Here is a 20,929-nt window from a genome sequence, read left to right as displayed (position 1 = left end):
ACTACAATTTAATAAATTACTTCCTTGATTTACTTCAATTTAAAGAATGTTGATCTGCCTTAGGATAATTATATTGACAATATATTTCATTAACTTGGAACATTTCTCTTTTATTCTGTAAGAAAGAAGCTATATTTTTCTACAGCATTTAAAGACACTTTATCTTTTCCTTAAAAGCAAAATGCTTTGCCACTAATCCCAGTTTTTGTCTCATACAACTCATTCTAGTGCCTGACATGTGTTTGTTTCTTAGGCAAACGTGTAAAACCCTTCAAGAACAAGGAGATTTCTGCTGTGCCTGGTGACAATTTTTGTTTATTCCACATACACACACACACAATATTCTGGCTCCACGTTTGGGGCAATAGTTGTCATGAATCCTACTATTGGTCGGGTTCTCAGGAAGGGCCAGAAGGTTCGTTGAGGAGTAAAGAGTCAAAACCTCTCCCGAAAGATGTTCCAGCCTTGCTTTGTTACTCACAGAGCAGCAGGTGTGTACAAATACAGGTTTTCATAGTTGTAGCGGTATTTAATGTATTGTACTGTTTCTCAAACTCACAGAGCACCATTTAATCACAACATTACCATTAGAAAAATTAAACTTATTTTTTTTTTGCAAGGTATTATGGGGCTGTTTGTACGGACAATAAGTTTAAAAATAGCATCGTAGATTCGTTATTGACTACAGTAGCCACATCCTTTGTGTATTTGTGTCCTCATGTGTCTGGTCAAACAAGTGTGGCTTTTGCAGAGCTTTAAGTTATCCCCTAGTGAAGCCTTGTTTTCATCAGTGTTCTGTAATAAACCTGTATTGCAGGCACCTAAACACAGGATTACCTTCCTAAATGTACAAAAAACATAGCACAACATATTCGAATATTTAAATCCCAATAATATTGAAAGCATGATGTTCTTAATCTCCCTGGATTATCCTGGCCTATAAGGATAAAAGCCAAAGCGAAAACATGGTTTTTTAAAAGTGTATTATGGTAAATGCTGCAATTACAGTGATATGTGATAGATTGAAATAAGAAATGTAACTTTTGTAACTTGATTATTTTTCAGGTTTAGGCTTTAACAGTGGTACCTTGGATCCTGAACGCCCCCATTGTTGTACGTTTCAGTTCTCGAAGGCTGAAAACCCGGAAGTAAATGCTTCCGTTTTTGAACATTTTTCGGAACCCGAACATGCGACGCGGCTTCCGCCAAGTGCAAGAAGCTCTTGCAACCAATTGGAAGCTGCACCTCGGTTTTCAAACGTTCCGGAACGGATTACATTCGAGAACCAAGGTACCACTGTACATATTAAATCATTAGACCAACGTAAAATTCCATCCACTGTAGCCAGAAATATAGCATATTCCAAAACGGTGTTTAGCAGTCAACAAAGGCTTTCGCAAACAGGTATTGAAAGCTCATCATAATCTGTGCCAGCCTTGTTTCAGAGAGGAGTTCCATAGAGCTCTATAGTAAAGGACTTCTCTCAGGTTACTGCACACTATGTCTCAGCTCATGGTGGCCCCATCAGGAGAATCTCCTCTAATTATGTTAGCAGACAGTCATATTTGGGAGCAGGTGTCCCTTTGTATATCCAGACTTGCAGAGTTGCACAGAGTTTAATATGTAAGCATGTGCACCTTAAATTTGGCTTTGTATCAAATTGGCAGCCAGTCTGAGCAGGATTGCCCTAGTTGTTCTTATTATTTATTACCGTATTTTTCACTCTATAAGACGCAACAGACCATAAGACGCACCTAGTTTTTGGAGGAGGAAAACAAGGAGAAAAATATTCTGAATCTCAGAAGGCAGAACAGCAAGAGGGATTGCTGCGCAGTGAAAGCAGCAATCCCTCTTGCTGTTCTGGCTTCTGAGATAGCTGTGCAGCCTGCATTCGCTCCATAAGATTCATACACATTTCCCCTTACTTTTTAGGAGGGAAAAAGTTAGTCTTATAGAGCGAAAAATGCGGTAATTTTTTAATACCTGGCCATTTTCCCTGACAGGGACTCAAGGCGGCTTACAGATAAAAATAACAACAGTTACCAAACAATAGCCCATGTCTTCCTTACTTGCAATTTTACCTACAAGTTTAGAATTCTGTCTTTCATCAGATTTATATCCATGCTCATCTGTTATTTGTTCAGGTGTTTTCAAATTTCAAATATATTGGATATGTGACAGTCGGGTCAATAGAATGTGCATATATATTTACTGGATTTACATATCTTCCCACTTTTACTTCTTGTATATTTTTGACATTTTGGGTTTAAGTGGTTCTAAATCTTGGACAAACAGCAACGAGCACAGCCAACTTTTGGTCAATCCGAAAGAGGAGGGAGACATAAAAGCAAAATAAGAAAAGCATGTAATAGCAGACAGGGCACCCAACAACTGACATCGCAGTGTACATTGTTAGGAAGCTCTACCTGCAGTTTTTAGTTTATAATGCACTTATGTCTCATAAGGAACTTTGTGTGTCCCAGTCAGTACTAAACACTGAGCCAAAAAACACCTCTGCCTTTTATGTTTTCACATCTTCCCTTTGGTTGCAACCCTTTAACTTGTTCATAACAAGAGTTGAGGTGAGCAGTAAGGTGCCATGTTTGCTGATAGCACCGAATATTTTAGGATTGTTAAAGCAAAAAGGGATAGCAACGAGCTCCAAAAGATTCTCTCCAGGCGGAGTAAGGAACATTAAAATGGCAAGTTCAATTAAGTTTCAGCAAGTATAACGTGATGCAAATTAGAAAGCAAATAGGCCAACACTACATTCATGCAGATGACGTCTGTGACAGACTAGAAAGGGATCTTTCCGTTGCAGTAGACGAAAACATCAACCCAGTGTTTGACTGCTGTGATGAAGGCAAACTCCATGTTAAGGATCATTAGGAAAGAGATGGTTATCTTACAGCTTTTGCCACCTGTTATCAATAATATTCATAGATTAAAAGATCTTTTGGGGGGTCTCTGCTGTTTAAGAGCTTTAATTGGCTCATGCTATTGGTTTACAGTTTTTAAATAATTTGAATGGGCGAGAGGAAAATTAAGTAGATAACAACAACGTTAAAGACAACCCTTCTTTCAAAATTCTTCTTTCAAAATCAAGTTTCACTTACCATATTTTTCGCTCTATAAGACGCACCAGACCATAAGACGCACCTAGTTTTTGGAGGAGGAAAACAAGAAAAAAAAAATATTCTGAATCCCAGAAGCCAGAACAGTAAGAGTGATCTGCCTTCTGGGATAGCCTCTTGCTGTTCTGGCTTCTGGGATAGTCACGCGAAGCCTCTTCAGGGCAGTGGGATGAAGGCTCCCCCTGCCCTCAAGAGGCTTCGCACGGCTAAGCCAGAAGCCAGGACAGCAAGCGGGATCGCTGCGCAGTGATCCCTCTTGCTGTCCTGGCTTATGGGATAGCCGCGCGAAGCCTCTTGAGGGCAGCAGGAGGAAGGCTCCTCCAAGAGCCGTGCTCCCTTTAAAGAGTGGGGGGGGGGGCCGAGAGCCGCGCACACGGAGCGCTGAGCAGAGCCTCCCGCCTGCATTTGCTCCATAAGACCGCACACACATCTCCCCTTACTTTTTAGGAGGGGAAAGGTGCATCTTATAGAGCGAAAAATACAGTATCTCTTTGACGTTAAACGGACTTCCCTTCAAAGTTAAAGGGATTAAGCTGCCAGGAAGCTAGGTCAGTTGCATTGAACCATTCTGTTCCTAGTTAATAACAGAGAAGCTTGAGTTGACCCACGTGAAGAAATTGAGGCAGGAATCAGTGAAGATGGAAATGCCAGGCCAGGGCTGTTACTGTTTGTGGCAATAAGTAGAAAAGACACAAAACAAGAAGCACTGAGTGCATAGAGCTGACATAAATAGTGCTTAAACAGTAGGTTATGGACAACTCCAAATTTGTGAGATCACAGGTGTTTTTGAGTAGATTATTGCAGTTATCACATGATAGCCTAGCTATTTGGAACTTCTCTTATAAGACTCTTTTCAGCAAGACAGTATATTTGTGGGAAACTCTTTGCCCATTCAGCCTTGCGAATTGGATGTCAGCTGCTCATCTGAATCTACCCTAGTCTGTAAGAACTAATAAGCATCAACTGATAGCATCACAAGAAATAAATGGTTTAGACATTAAATTGCTGCTGGGCCACTTGGAAAGCTACTGAAAGTAAAAATGTTCAGGGCACTCAGTGGTAGGCAGCAACATCTACATTTACTTCAAACAGCTAATTGTGTAACATGATTTTACAGAAGTACAGAATATTGTTTTTACCCATGAGGATGAAACACCTAACAATTAAGGTGAAATCAGAAATAAATTCTGAGTTGCAGGACTGCAGTTTATTTGCTTTGTTTTACTTGCAGTTCACATAATGCCAGTTGTTTAGAATAACGTTGCAGATGACAAGAAAAAGGCACAGTACATTTGTACTGATTTCATAATATTCCTATTCTGGGATTGTTAACTCCAAATATATGTTGGAAATGAATCAAGTTGTTGTTGTTGTTGTTGTTGTTGTTGTTGTTGTTGTTGTTGTTGTTGTTCTTCTTCTTCTTCTTCTTCTTCTTCTTCTTCTTCTTCTTCTTCTTCTTCTTCTTCTTCTTCTTCTTCTTCTTGTTAAAGAAACACCTTATAAATAAGATTCATGGGGAAATGTAATAATTTGGGACTTGTTTTCTGACTTTTAAGCCACTAATGTCTGTCACTGGATAAAGAACTTCATGTTCACCTAGGCTTTTTAAATAACTGATGGAGTCCGTTATTCTCACAATTTTTCAATCTGTGCTTTAACTTGTAAGGGTGGTATGAGGTACTTGAGTGTATTTATGTTGCTTTTGATTTATTTGGCTTTATATCTTCTGTATATTCTAATTGTTTTCTTATTTATTGCAAACCACACTAAGAACTTTATGTTATGCCACCAGTCAGTCAATCAGTCTTTGTTTCCATCATGTTTTCAAGCTTATTTCTGCAGCCATGGAAGTATTCATGGCAGGATGTTCCACATTTTGATTTTTTGACGTGGAAAGCTTGATAGAAAATACAATGACAATAAAAAACAAGATGATGAATGATGCCCAAACCAATAAGTTGGTTTTTTCTCAGAATGCACAACTGTGAACTATGTTACCACAATCTCCTTTGCTTAGACAAATCCCATACTGTTGATGATTTGATGAAAACATACAGCACAGTTTCCAAAATCCTTATAACAAGTGCCTTCCCATCTGTTCAAAAATGTGTTTTCAGACAAACTCTGCTTTCCACAAAGTACAGAAATCATAAACTACCTCCATTCCACTTGCCTGGCTGTAGACGTCTACTGTAATCTATTACAACAGTCACACAGGAGACTTGATATTATTTGTTTTCAGGCCATGCATACATGTGTCACAGACTCAGGAGAGGAATTCCCCATTCCTTCCCATGTAGGAGGGAATATCTCTTCTTATGTGACATTTCTAAGTATTTATGGCAAAAAATTATACACACACACACACACACACTATTAATTTTATTTATTTATTAGATTTATTTCCTGCTCTTCACCAGAATACCCCAGGAATAGCTCAGTTGGAAGAGCATGAGACTCTTAATCTCAGGGTTGTGGGTTTGAACCCCACGTTGGGTAAAAGATTCCCGTATTGGGAGGGGGTTGGACTAGATGACCCTCGTGGTCCCAACTCTACAATTCTATGAATAAACAGTTATTTTAAAAAAAAAAACCCCAGATATAACCGTTACAATTATCAAACAAGTAAAACTATTCAAAATAGAAGAGAACATGAAGAAGGTAAGAAATAATAAGAAAAAACTGACAAAACTTAAAACTTATGGGGCTATGGTATAAAGGGGAGGCCACAAGAGTGTGCTTACTACACAAAAAGGTGTGGGACAGGAGGAGAATGAAATGCCCTTCCATTACCTTTTCTTGCTAAACTCCTCGGTTTTAAGGAATTTTCTCCCTGCTCTACTATGAGAGGGCAATTGTGGTGGCAGGGGTGGGGGAGGCTGCTTAAAAACAGTCTTGGTTAGATTGGAGGGGGGTGTCCACTGCCCCCACCATTTGTGTGACAAGTATATGACCAGTCCCCCTTTATATATGACATAGAGGCACACACATGCTTGAGATACATGTGGCTGCAAGTTTGGCCTTTACCAAAATACATACAAAGGGTTTGATCCAGCGCTGTCCTTCTGTAAGCAGAAAGGCATTTCCTGAGTCAGTGCAACAGCTTTATGTTAGAAACAGAACTAAAACCCAGCAGTGTGCTTCTGTTAGTACAAAGCGGCGTATGATTCTGTTGCAGGAGGTCTGCTCCTGCAACAGCCATTGCACGTTCTCAAGAGATATGGTCTTGCTCAGTGTCTCAAGATGTATGCTCCTACCAAATTTGTGCTCTGCAAAATCTTCCACTTGCTCTTGCGCAAGTGATCATAATGGAGCCAACACCATATTTCTGGATCCAGCACACTGTTACAAAGTAAAATTCCATATAGTAGTACCCTGTGACTTAAAAAGCCCTTTGCAAAAGCGTTCTAGCTCAGTGGTAGAGCCCATGCTTCTCCATGCAAAGTCTCCCTGGTTCATTCCCTGCCATCTCTCGGTGGAACAGACTCCTGTTTGAAACCCTGGGGATCTGTTTCCGGTCAGCATAGTTGAAACTGAGCTAAATGGAGGAAAAGCCCGACTTGATATAAGGCAGCATTCGGTCTTTCTGTCCCATGCTCCACCTGTGCTTTGGAATAATGACATGTGCACACATATGCAACACATCTCAGCATCACCCATTCCACCTTAACTCGGTCTTAGGAATGATTTGGAGAAATCATTTTGGAGTATTTGGCAATCCCTCTTTCTTACCGCCCTGAAGAGTTTGGTGTCATCAGTAAATGTGGCCACTTCAACACTCATTTATAAACAAGTAGGAAAGCAAATAATGGTCCGTGGCAGAAGCTCCTTCATACATCCCTCTGCTGAATGTCTGGGAAACCTTTCTGGAACAGCAGGCTAGATTTCCATCACCCTATGGGGCAACTTTGGCAGATGGGTGGGGTTGCGGTTCAGTAAAAGCTAGAGGGACACATATTAGCCATTCTTCTAACATCAGAACGGATTCTTCTTCATTCACCCCCTTTCTGTTTCTGAGCGGAAGACACCAATGAAGAAATGAGAAAGGCCCTCTCATTTGCTGCTACATTATAAATACCACCCAACCCCAGCAAAATCCTGTGTTGAGGATTTTACCTAGTGGTACAGCTTATTATGTTCCTATATGTCTTTGTATCAGAAAGGCACCTGGTCAGTTCGGTTGGCAATAAATATTGCTGCAAACATTCCTGAGATCATGGTCTTTCCAACAAGTGGCTCTTGTCCAGGTTTGTTAACTGTCTTACTTTAAATGTTGTGAGGATCCTATGCCCTTTTAAAATGTGTTTTTTTTGGGGGGGGGATTATTGGGCTGTTTTTATTTTGATTATGTATTTTGTGGTTTTATATTTTGGTTTTATTCTGTGAACTGCCCTGAGACCTCCAGGTATAGAGCGGTATATAAATTCAATAAATAATAAAACAATAATATGTGCTATTCAATATGTACCTAGCCATGATAACAGCATGTCCCTACCAAATATATAGAAAGCAGATTAGGGCTGTATGTGTGTGTGTGTCCAAGACCAGCACTGGTGAGCAAAAACAGCCAAGCTGAATCTTTCCCTCTACACTGACCTCTCCAAAGTTAGTTCCTCTGTGGGCGATTGCTTCATGTCACAGAGACTCACAGGAGGAAAATTATTGGTGAAGTGCAATTTTGGAATGGAAATTGGAGATGGTAAAGAGTTTAGGCCCTTCCTCCCATGCTCATTGCACACATGCTATACTTTAAAATCTCTCTTCCCCACGTCCTCCCCGTGCTCAACAACAACCCAATTCTGATGCCCAGGTCTATTTCTGTCATTTCCACGCTGCCTGCCAGTTTGGACCACTTCAGAAGTCACCACAGTTTTGTAATGCAGTGGTTAATAGGCAGATTTTATCCTTCAGAGGACCTTCTGAGTTATTCCTGTGGTAAGTGATGCCACACGAGCCGAACATGCACTCATCGAACTTCATCTGAGGTGTAAAATTCTTTTAGATTTAATTATCCATTGTTGTTTTAATATAGAAGTGGCGAGTTCACATGCAATTACGCTTGGCTCACAGCAGCCATTCACCAATTCAAATTAAAAAGTCTTGAAACAGCAGAGTAATTATACCGTAATTGCACACTGAGCACAGAGAAAATGAAGAGAGCCTAATTCTTTGTATTTATAACATAACAACCTATGTGGAAAAAAAGACATTAGCATAAAGGGAGCCATAACTCGCCAAGTATGAACAAATTAATTCAAATAAATATTTAGGGTGTTATATCCTTTTCCATCTGTAGTACTGAGCAACAGCAAAAGTTAATTTTCAGATGTATTAATAATTAATTGAAAAGTTGATTGGAATTGATTGGAACACATTTGGAATGTTACTGTTCTCCTAGGATGTTTAAGATCGGCTTGGTGCCGCTCTCAAATTCTGTTTTTCTATTTTTATATATAAAAAAAACCTGGCACAGGACTCTACCTTCCAGCTGCTCTGTTGCAAACCTTACAGTCTTTCCAAAAAGGGAAGCTTCCTGTAAATAACATGGATGGATATTAGCTAAAATTTAACTGCATTTTTATGAAATTGACTTCCCCATCTGAAGAGTAATGTGTAAGTGGATAGATGCTATTAACACTAATGGCTGGTGTGTGCTTCCCTTGTATTGGGATTTATATTCTCAGATAGTGGCACATTTGGACTATTCCAAGTATTACTCAGAGTAACGGCGTGTGACCTACAAGCATAAAATTAAGAAGGAGAAGGAGAAAGGACAGGTGGAGCAGCAGGAGTGCTGGCAACAGAAATCCATTAGAGGCTCCAGTGAAACAACAATAGTAATGATAATGGTGATAATAACAATAAGAAACTAAAATAAAATGCACCCAGTGAAGCATGAATTCGTCTTCTAAATAAACAGGGATGGTGCTATAGATACATATATATTTATGATCATGCACCACGCATGGCTAAGTTGTGCAGCTGCACATGAATTATTTTGCTGGCACATTCTGAAGATGGAATTGAGAATTATTCTGCCTGCTAGGATACTAACATGCTATGTGAGTTGTATGACACATCCTTAACTGCAAAGCAGAGGAGTCTCTTTTCGAACTGGACTGTTTTATGGGCTTTTGCAGAGTCACCAAAGGATGATAAAAGCCTAAGGATGATGCCAAATTTGACATTTCAAATTTCAGTTTGTTAACCCTGCCCTTGCTAACCTCAAGCTGTTAGGTAAAGAAGGGGAAAATATTCACCCAGTCTTGCAAAGGACCGTGTTACATTTCTTTTGACTGCATAGAAAGGAAGATCCTGTACAGGCATCATGGTTTGGAAGAGAGTTCAAGCCCCCGTCTGAAGTGCAAATGATAATTGCCTAGCCATAGCTATGATGAAGCATCAGAACAACACAGAAAACAAAGGTGTTGATTAATCTGTGTCAGTTCAGCCAGTTTCACTGGTAGGGTTAAAAAATAATGAATGCATTGATAACTCTAAACCCCACATCTCAACAGTAGTTTTCAAAGTGTCTCCCAAGGATGAAACGTTGTTTAGTTGCTTTAGTCGTGTCCGACTCTTCGTGACCCCATGGACAAGAGCACACCAGGCACTCCTGTCTTCCACTGCCTCCCGCAGTTTGGTCAAACTCATGTTGGTAGCTTCAAAAACACTGTCCAACCATCTCATCCTCTGTCATCCCCTTCTCCTTGTGCCTTCCATCTTTCCCAGCATCAGGTTCTTTTCCAGGGCGTCTTCTCTTCTCATGAGGTGGCCAAAGTATTGGAGCCTCTGCTTCAGGACCTGTCTTTCCAGTGAGCACTCAGGGCTGATTTCCTTCAGAATGGAGAGGTTTGATCTTCTTGCAGTTCATGGGACTCTCAAGAGTCTCCTCCAGCACCATAATTCAAAAGCATCTATTCTTCGACCATCAGCCTTCTTTATGGTCCAGCTCTCACTTCCATACATCACTACTGGGAAAACCATAGCTTTAACTATACAGGCCTTTGTTGGCAAGGTGATGTCTCTGGGAGGGGGAGGGGAAAAACCCTAGCTCATAAAAGAAGTGTCATATCTAGTGTGAGGTACTTGTTCTGTTTAGAAGTTAAAATTATTTTATTATTATATTTTGTCAGAGTAACCAGAAGTAAAATAACCAATCAAGGCAATATAGAGGTATTGCTTCAGGAATACCGATCATAGACGGCAAAAATGGCAAAACTCAAAAAGCCATGTAGAAAACAAATAATCTGGCCAAGATCCTAGTTAATATCGTGGCTTTCATGCAGGAGATTCTGGCTTCAAACTATGGTTTCTCAAGGTAAAAAGAGTAGATGGTCTGAGAAAAATCCCTTCTTCCGGCCTTGAAGGTCTCTTGCTAGTCACAGCAGACAATAATAGGTTAGTCTGGCCCTTAGTTATGTCTACTGCTTTTCTTTGCCTACCTCCTTTGCATAAAATGTAAGCTTGTTTTCTCCTGCTCTGGAGGGTAGGACTCGAACCAACAGCTTCAAGCTACAAGAAAGGAGATTCTGGCCAAACATCAGGAAGAACTTTCTGACAGTAAGAGCAGTGGAACAGACTCCCTCGGGAGGTTGTGGACGCGCCTTCATGGGATGTTTTTTTTAGTAGAAGTTGAATGGTTATCTGTTGGAGTCCCTTCCATCTCTACAATTCTATGATTCTATTATAATCAGAGAGCATAGTTACGCTGTGTATGTGTACACATGCACATATACACACATGTTTAAGCTAGTACTAGAATCCTAGAGCAAACATTTCAGTTTTCTTTGTGCTCCTACTCTCCAGAGTTGATAAAAGACTCCTATGCAGATGCTTTTGCTGAAGGCAAAGGAATGTTTCATCATTAAGGAGCAAGGCCCTTCAAAATCACATGTACCCCTTGATGAACTGTTACCATGGTCAGTCCAGTGAGTCAGCCCACCAGAGAAAGGAGTGCATTGTTTAATGAAGTTTTAATACAAAAAAGCAACATGATTATTAATTGCATCCACTGATGCAGCAGAAAGAGTCCTTAAAGATGTTCTTTTTGATATGACAGTGATCTTGTTTTCTTCCCTCTTCATGTTTTAAATGCAAGTCAGGCATAGGGAAAAAATCCAATTACTGTGAAATTTTCTGTCTTATGTATTCTTTCTATGTGATCCTTTTATTTTTATGTTGGCTCGGATGAAAGTGCTCCAGTGAAGTTTTGAGAGCTCCTTTATGTACAAGGGATTGGAGGATGAATATATCTTGTGTACAGAAATGTCCCATCCCCCGCCTCCAGTGTTGCTGTTTCTGTCTCCCACCAAATTATTTCTGCTTTTTGACTTGAGTTTGAGACAGCAAAGATTGAGAAGTACATTTTGAAAATTGCTCGAATTCTCAACAATAGGTTTGTTTCCAAAGCAGAACACAGGAACTCATTCTTCCTGTGGTTGCTGCTGCTGCTATTTTTTAAAAGCGCTCCCGAAAACTTTTTTGTGAAGTTATGGCTTCACCAAGAGGTGAAAATCTCCATGAGAGCTTTTTTAAAAAAATATGCTCAAGTTCTCCCAAAACAAGATCCTTCTCAGGTTTTGGTAGAATCTCAGAAATGGCCTTTAAAGTAGCAACATGAGTTCATTATTTGGGGAGGGGAACAACTTTGCGGAAAGGCTGGTCAGGGACTGTTATTTTGGTGTCCATGATGACAGTCCTAATATATTCTTTAAGGAGTATTATGCACTTTTCATTATTTAGCATTATCTGCAAACTAATATTTAGGCTTTCTATGTGTTCTGCTTTTTTAAAAAAAGCCTCAAATTTGTTTTACAGCCAGAGTCCTTCAGTTTTAGAGAAAAATGTTCCAGTTACTACCATGTTGTAGAGAGCCACTTGGATTGACTATCTCACAAATTGCTTTTAAACTCCTGTAGCATCTACCTTCCTATAGCTTAATACTTTTTCTTTTCTTTTTTTAGGTCTAGCCCTTTTACTTTTTCACCACTACCATTTAATTCCAACTTGGTTTTTTAGCCATCTTTTATCACACATCCAGGCACCGGATGAATAGAGACTTGTTTCAAACAAATGTGTTATTAAAGTTTATCACATTTATTATATACTACATGTGACAGAATGAAATGCAGTAGTGCATGTACACATATACATTGGTCATCTAACAATATTTGGCTTTATATTTGCTTAAATCTGTCACAGTTACTCTTTAAGACTTTGCCTCAAAGGAGGGAGCCCTGGTATTCACCCCTGTGGAAAGCTAATAGTCAAAATCCCCCTTTTGTTCCCCTCCAAAGTTCACTCAGAGGCGCTGCTGTCTTCCTGATAGATTTGCCTCAGCTGCTCTCTGAAGTCTTCCTTCTGATCAGATATTTGAAGACCTGGACTCTTCCACAAAGATGCCATAGTGGCCTTCCCTGGAGTCGTCCTGCAGCCAGCTTCCTGCTGCTACCACTTTACCCAGACATAATCCTCTCTTGGCTGGCTTCTCTCGACTTACGCCTCCTCTGATTCCCAGGCTTACCTTCTGCCTCTTCCCAGTCCCTTAAGTGACTGACCGACTGACCCCCCAAACAGTGGACCTGCCCTAATTTTCATCCCTGGGAGAACTCTCCCAGCAAACATCTTGGAAATCTGAATGCTTATAGGCCTATAACTAAGGGCCGATGGTTTTGAATAAGTAGCCACTATCACAACTGATCCTTTTCATTTCTCCTGACCAATATAAAATATAGATGCTGCTGTTAACTGTCATAAACACCTCTTTTGAAACTAACTGCATAGCAGCTTCTGGGCAGAGAACTGAAGCACCATATACTGTATTGCAGGGGTGGCCAACTCCCAAGAGACTGCGATCTACTCACAGAGTTAAAAACTGGCAGTGATCTACCCCCTTTTTGGGGGTTCAGGTCAAAGTTGTTGAGCTTCTTTTAGGGAGGGGGAAAGCCACTTTTTGGGGGGTGCAGGAAAAAATGTTTAGCTTTTTTTAGGGGAGCCAAACTTGTTGGGCTTCTTTGGAGGGAGCCAGTGATTTACCAGAGACGTCCAGTGATCTACTGGTAGATCACAATCTACCTGTTGGACGTGCCTGCTGTATTGTATCTCATCCTGACTTCAGTCAGAAGTGAACGGTCCATTCCCCCTCACTATGTAACCCATTCCCCCACAGGATGGAATACAGTCGTACCTTGGATCCCAAACACCTTGGTACTCAGAAGTTTTGGCTCCTGAATGCTGCAAACCCGGAAGTGAGTCTTCCGGTTTGCGAACGTTCTTTGGAACCCAAACATCTGGTGGGGCTTCTGTGGCTTCCGATTGGCTGCAGGAGTTTCCTGCAGCCAATCAGAAGCCACGCTTTGGTTTCCGAACGTTTTGGAAGTCGAACGGACTTCCGGAACAGATTCCATTCGACTTCCAAGATACGAGTGTATTGTATGTGACTGGGGAATACCAGATTTCACCACAAGAGGGTGTACTCAAATGGAGATCTTGTGACTTCCTCTTGTTAGTACGGAACAGTCAGGTCTCGGACTAGCTCAAAGACACATTTCCCTTGAGGTGACCTGTTTTTATCATTCATTTCCATTCCAGCTTAAGCTTGGTTACAATAGGACCCAGGCAAGTAGTTCATTTTGTCACACACAAACCTAATTGCAGTTCTATTGCTATGTGCATGTTTAGAAAGGCCTTGTCCACAGAGGGGCTTAGTAAATGGATTTGTGCCATTATAAACCTAATGTTCAACATACCTCAATTTGATATTTTCTCCTCTTTATATTCTTTTGTTTTTGCAGGTAACTCGATAGCAAAAGACAAATCAGATCACACTCGAGGCTGATAACATTAAATACAGCCAAGTAGGAAGTTTTAATATCCAACTTAACAATCCTCGAGGTCAGGCTTGAGACTGCTGGGGCATACTAATTATTTCAAAAAGAACATTCGCTGTAATCAGCAGCCACTTGAGATCAAAATGGCTGGAAAGTCGCACACACGAGATTTCGACGGAGTGAACTGTGTACATTTGTAAAAAATAGCAAAAACATGAAGGGATATACGACCGAAGAAGTGATACTTAAAGGACGCCGAAGAAATAGCAATCCTTTGGATCCTTGCATTGAGACTTGTGACGTTTCACCTCGATGAAAGCAGTATACTTTGAAATGTACTGATCCATTTCCTCCGAAACTTTCCTGGTCCTCCATGCAAATTATTGGTGGGACTGTGCACTGCTGTAATCAAACCACTGTTCCAGAAATTGTCCTCTGACACAGCACAGTTTTAGACACTTTTAATTTGTATTCTAATCCTGAAGCTCCAAGGCTACATATTTCAACATGTCGAAGTTGCTTTTCTTATAGGAATGGAAATACTATATATCCATCGTTAATCATTATTGTTGGCAAGTAGTAGTTATCTGAATACGTCACCCATATACGAATGTATCATTAGTCAGACATGTTTCCCTATGACTAACCAACTAACGCAATTCCTTTCGGACAAATAAAGGGTGATCGAGACAGAATGTTCAAGCCCTTCCAATAACATGCTATTAAAATAATCAGTTCCGTATAATTTCAAGAAGATGGGTGTTTTTTGCATACACTTTGGTTTATTATCATTAGGTCCTACAAAGATTACGGTAAAGAATAAATGGCGCTAGCTAGTCCCTTCATGAAAATAGACAGGTGCATGTTAATTTTTCCATTCTGAGGTTCAATGGTATTCATTCAGATACGTTTTTTAGGTTTTTGGTTTTTGTTGCTTGAAAAAAATATTACTATCTGGATGCTTAAGTAGATGTCTGTTTCTTGATAGGACGAAATAGGTTTCTTCAAATCTGGAATCCATTGAAGATTTCCTTGGCCACTCCAGGTACATTGGGTTCATTCTGTAGTTATTTTGTTAAACCAGAAGTTCTTTTCTATCTCCTATTTCAGTATCTATTTTTTAATCTTGGTGATCTACTGTTTCATGAAAAATCTTAATGTTTAAATGCCTTAAGCAGCTGTAAACTTTTTTTTCTAAGTTATTACAGAATGTATAATTTTATATTCCATTTAATATATTTACCATGCTATGTGGAAATATGAAGACAGAACGAATGGTTTCTTTTGCATTCCATACTGATGTTTTAAGTTAGTCTTAGAGAAGGCAAAGAGAGAAATTTCTACTCCATTTGTTTTGGGAGGTAATATGAAAACTACACAAACTCAATCCTAACAGAAAGAATTATGCCCAGAACCTCAAGTTGTTTCAAGTGGTTACTAATATTTGTGGGGAAAGGGAACTCTTTCCCATTGTAACAAATATTTGGCGTGGCTAATTATAAATAAATTGGGTTCTATGATGAATGAACACCCTGAGGTACTTTTTCCTGTCATATGATACAAGATTGTTCCACAACAATTTCATTACCTCTGTTGTATTACGGCACTGGATGAAAGAAAACGAATGATAGCTGAAAATCAATCTGAAATGTATAGTATATAATTCTGCTACAGAGTAATCCAAATTTTTGCAGAAGGGGTATCCTTGTTAATTAAATTTTAATTAGGATAAATTGATTGTAGCATCAGTTAGCAGTCTTGATATTTTAACAGGATTAATATTGTATGGATTTGTTTTATAAAGGTATGCGTAACGGAAAAACACAGAATTCAAAAAATATGATTAATTCCTTTGCTTGGGATAGTAAAAAGTATAAATGTGTAATTTTGTAGCAGTTATGAGTTTGGCTTTAATTTAGCCAAAAAATCTACAACATGCTTCTCAACATTTTCCCCCCTTTGTGTTTATTCTTAAAACCAACACTGAAAATATTGTATTATATACAAGTGTAAGACATGCATATCAATAGGTGAAAAATAAATGGATTTTCGAATATACTGAACTGAGTTTCTGCAGTGGGTTAATGTTGTGATAACTGATAACCGGTGAATAAATTTGTGCTATAAAACGAACATCTCAGAATGCATATGCAGTTGGAAGCTCTTTTATATATATTTAAAAGCCTCTTTAAAAATAGATAAGGGACATTTCAAGATACAGACTCCAGTCTAGGAATTCCTGTTCCCTTCTTTGCCGTCTTCCTTTTATGCCTTGCTGAGCACGTCACCTTGTTTTTCTTCCTGGTTATCATTTCAGCAAACAGAGGTAGTAACTTTGGTGGCGGAGGATACTATAATGTTATTAACATTAGTGAGGCATGAATGTTCCTTTGGCATCAGAGGCTCCCCTTCAGTTAACACAGTTTCAGTGGCAAGAAAGGGGGGGGGGGGGGAATAGTCCTTGGGGTTGAATTGGGTGAAGAGAGAGTTGTTCTGTCCAAATAAAATTAACTGATACCTGTTCGACAAGCTAAAAATGGAGCCCCTGTAGCCGCTGAATTCTTTCAAGGATTGGCTCCGGGTTCCTTCACTCTGTGAAGCAATGACAGCATCAGTAGGGGAGGAACAAGAGGGAAGATATGAACAAGAAATCTCAGATTCCCAACTTTTTTTAAAAAAAGAATATATATCTAGCTTTTTTAGAACCGGAAATAAAAGGCAACATGTACAAGTAATATTCTAAATAAAAAATGGTGATGAATTAGCCTGTATTCTCCTGGTGTCAGGGACTGGGCAGAGGAGAAATGGTGGATCCTTCCAGAGAAGGAGGAGACAGTTCAGAATTACAGCAGGGGTTTGAGGGAGGTCACAGCTCAGAGGAAGATGAGGGGGAAAGCTGGGAAATAATGGGAGAGGAGGAAGAAGAAGTGCCAGAGGGGCGACAGCTGATAGACACAGTGTCTTTAGAAAGCATTCCAGACCTCCCCTCTCCCAGAATCTGGTGGTCATTGAAAGTAGGAGAGCAGAGAGCCCAGAGGCAAAGGGCACTTCTCAGCACCCGTAGTGATGACGCATGAAGAGGAGAGAGGGAGGGGGTGGAGATTCACTCGGGGCAACGTCACTACTCGAAGAGGCTGCATTTCTAAGCCTCTCTCTGTGAATATTGAATAAAAAACATTGGTAAGAACTTCCCTTGTCTTATCTGTTGCTGGCAACCTACCACGGGGGTTGGCTCCTCTGACGCCTGACACCTGGTGTTTTCCTTTGCCCACCACTCCAAAAGGAATTGCTGTGTACATGCAGCTGAGAACATTTATCTTAGCCCTTAGGGAAGAAAATGAAACCTTTGTTTTTTGTGTAAGTGTTGGGAAAGATTGAGGGCACAAGGAGAAGGGGACGACAGAGGATGAGATGGTTGGACAGTGTTCTCGAAGCTATCAACATGAGTTTGACCAAACTGCGGGAGGCAGTGGATTACAGGAGTGCCTGGCGTTCTGTGGTCCATGGGGTCACGAAGATTCGGACATGATTAAACAACTAAACAACAACAACAAGGTCCAGGTTTCATTATTTAGCAATATTTTAAGGTCTTAGGAAGCTGCTGTCTACTGAGTTCATCTAGTTCAGTGATGGCCAAACTTGGTACTCAGCTAAGATGGCTAACTCATCTTAGCTAACTTGGTACTCAGCTTGGTACTCATCATCCCTAGCTAACAGGACCATTGGTCAGGGATGATGGGAATTGTAGTCCTAAAACAGCTGGAGGGCCAAGCTTGGCCATCACTGAACTAGTTGGTCTGTACTAAACTGGCAGTGGCTGTCCCAAGGTTTCAGCTATTTGAATAGGATGCCCACCTTTACAGTAGTTCTGCTTCCGGTTTCCTGCTGTGACCTAAGATGAGTATCTATTGTTCTGCTCATCCATTTGATTTACACCTGAATGATCCCAATGCGTCTACAAGTCAAAGACGCAAGGTCTTTTGCAGCCAGTTATTTAGTACCACAGTTGTTACACCTGTGAATCGGTGTGGTGTAGTGGTTAAGAGCGGTGGACTCGTAATCTGGTGAACCGGGTTTGCGTCCCCGCTCCTCCACATGCAGCTGCTGGATGACCTTGGGCTAGTCACACTTCTCTGAAGTCTCACAGCCCCACTCACCTCCCAGAGTGTTTGTTGTGGGGGAGGAAGGGAAAGGAGAATGTTAGCCGCTCTGAGACTCCTTTGGGTAGTGATAAAGCAGGATATCAAATCCAAACTCTACTTCTACTCTACCTCTGCTCTCCATAGATTCCTGTCATGCCTGCCCAGTACATAACGTAAAAGTCAAAAAGGCAGTTACTGCACTGGCAGCTCTTTGGTTATGCCAACACAGTTGTGACCCAAAGTGCAGGCTTCACCAAGAGTATCATGGTGACAACATTTTGCTTGGTGCACTTCCATAAAGTCATCTGGAGCGATGTGGTCAGCAGAAAGCCTTTCTCCAGTGTGCCTACTCATTGATTATTAGACCTTAGTTCTGGATCCCAGAACTGGATCCCATAGGTGGAAGGAATACATCTGTGGCAAGTTGTTTACATCAGATGGTCTGCTGGCCCTGCCTTGACTTCCAAATAATTTGATATTATTGTCGTTATCTCTCCCTGTTGACTGACTCTTCTATCTTTCATGTCTAAAATCACAGCACATCCACTGCAAGCCAAGATAGTGGCAAATAGGACATGCTTTTGATTTTTCAGTGCAAATGTCATCCTAATCTTTTTGTCATTGCTGTTTGTTTTCTTGCTGATAGTTAAATCGACTGAGCTGTGCACTGAGAAGATGACACAGCTGAACAATCTGATGGAATTAAATAGTTTCTCATAATTTCTATGCTGTTAAGTGGCACAAAGAGCATTACCTAATCACTGCTTGTCAGCCTTTGCTGTTTAATTCCCATCCTAGAGATCTTTCATGTTTACTCTTCTGTGCCACTGGAAAATGCTCCCAGATGATATATTTTAAACATTTAAATACTTGATCGTACAAACCTGTCTGCTCCCACTGCACAGTCTGTCGACGTAAAGACTTAGTAAAAATTTCAACTGTAGACTCTGTGTGTGCCACCATCATAAATAAATACCTTATGCTGTAAATAAAAAAACTAGACTTTCTGCCACATCAGTCTCTTCTAATGAAGACATTGCTAATTTGAAAGAAACCTGCTAACTGCCAATAAAAATATACCAGTACTCATCTCGTCTCTCTGTTTGTCTTAGACGCTTGGCATCCACAATAAACAAGGGATGGTGAGAGTTAATGTTATACTTACATTAGCAGAGTTTAACCCAGATTCAAGTCTTTGCTCAGCTATGAAGCAGTAGACTACATGGCCTTGGGGCATGTCACTATGTTTCTGCCTTACATACCTCACAATGTTACAAAGAAAATATAAAGGAGATGGAACTGTGTATTATTATTATTATTATTATTATTATTATTATTATTATTATTAATTGATTTTATATATTGCCCTATACCAAGAGGTCTCAGGGCGGTTCACAGAATAAAATTTGTTACGACAGGCACAGCCAACACCCAATTGGAGTGGGAGACAAATTTTGCCCCCAAACTCACTCACTCTCTCTCTCTCTCTCTCTCTCTCTCTCTCTCTCTCTCTCTCACACACACACACACACACACACACACACACACAAATCCTGATTTATCTACAATGAGGAACCTTCTCTTTCTTGGGATCCAATTTCACTTCTTGAAAGGAGGGGATACAGACTTGGTCCACGCTCCTGTTCACTCTGCATCCAGTGTGCAGCTGCTGCTCGTTCAGGAACGGCTACACACATAACATAACCACAATCCGCATCTATCCTGTCATTTCTTATGAAATGCTGCGTTTTGATGCTTTTGCCTCCAAGCCAGCTTCAACCAAATTGAGAAAAAGAACGACCTAGCTGCATTTAAGCCAATAAGATGTGCGCAGCCCTAGTTAGCCTGGATTCGAGTGACATCTGAAGTGATGCTCCGGAGACTTCTGTGTTTACTACATAAGGAAATAAGAAGAACAACAACATAAGAAGAGCCCATTGGATCAGGACAATGGCCCATCTAGTCAATCAATCAACCTTTATTGTTATGATCTCAGATCAGCCACACCCATCTAGTCCAGTATCATCTTCTCCCTGTGGCCCACCAGAGGCCTGTGTGGGTAACCCACAAAGCAGCATTCGAACACAAGGGCACTCTCTCCTGGCATTCAGAAGTGTCACTACATCCAACTGCGGAGGGCAGAGCATCGCCATCATGGCTGGTAACCTTCCATAGCTTTCTCCATGCGCTTGTCCAATCCTCTTTTAAAGCCATCTAGGTTGGTGGTTGTCACTGCCTCTTGTGGGAGTGACTTCCACAGTTCAACTACGGTAATTAACAAACGATATGCCACACTATACTGCATTGTCTTGGAAGATTTAATATTGTGCTCAAAACATCTATAGACCATATACAGTGGTACCTTGGGTTAAGAACTTAATTCGTTCTGGAGGTCCGTTCTTAACCTGAAACTGTTCTTAACCTGAGACACTACTTTAGCTAATGAGGCCTCCCGCTGCCGCCGCCGTGCAATTTCTGTGCTCATCCTGAAGCAAAGTTCTTAACCCGAGGTACTATTTCTGGGTTAGCGGAGTCTGTAACCTGAAGCGTCAGTAACCTGAAGCATCTGTAACCTGAGGTACCATTGTAGTCAGAGGATTCCCGAAGTACCACTGTAGTCAGAGGATTCTGATTCCCACCCCCTCCCTCCAAAGCTTTGCCACCGTTTTATGGGGAAAGTGAATTCATACATTTTTATGCACCATAATTAACTGTTGTTGTTTCTCAGACATAGTCCCTTGATATCTTTCACATGAAGAGCTCATTAGATTCCTAGTGGGAGAGCATATGGAAATGCAAGATGATGGAAAACGTTGAAGAA

At 40.6% G+C, this 20,929-nt stretch overlaps 1 protein-coding gene across 3 annotated transcripts in view; it reads left to right on the top strand.

Moving 5' to 3' along the window:
- The window catches only part of TAFA2 (TAFA chemokine like family member 2), a 139,456-nt gene extending 123,427 nt beyond the window's left edge, over nt 1–16,029 (top strand). Inside the window, exons 5-7 of one of the 3 annotated variants that reach the window (XR_003708446.2) lie at nt 254–491; nt 1,066–1,290; nt 13,931–16,029. Coding sequence is in view for 1 of the 3 variants with exons in the window: in XM_028745349.2 (XP_028601182.1) it covers nt 13,931–13,942 (12 nt within the window). In the remaining 2 variants the exon portion in view is untranslated. The remainder of the gene's footprint in view (nt 1–253; nt 492–1,065; nt 1,291–13,930) is intronic. The other 2 variants (XR_003708445.2, XM_028745349.2) reach the window with 2 other exon arrangements.
- Nucleotides 16,030–20,929: the final 4,900 nt, after the last annotated feature.

The sequence above is a fragment of the Podarcis muralis genome, chromosome 10, assembly GCF_964188315.1.
Source record: "Podarcis muralis chromosome 10, rPodMur119.hap1.1, whole genome shotgun sequence".
Classification (NCBI taxonomy): domain Eukaryota; kingdom Metazoa; phylum Chordata; class Lepidosauria; order Squamata; family Lacertidae; genus Podarcis; species Podarcis muralis.
This window is presented reverse-complemented; position numbering and strand designations above follow the sequence as displayed.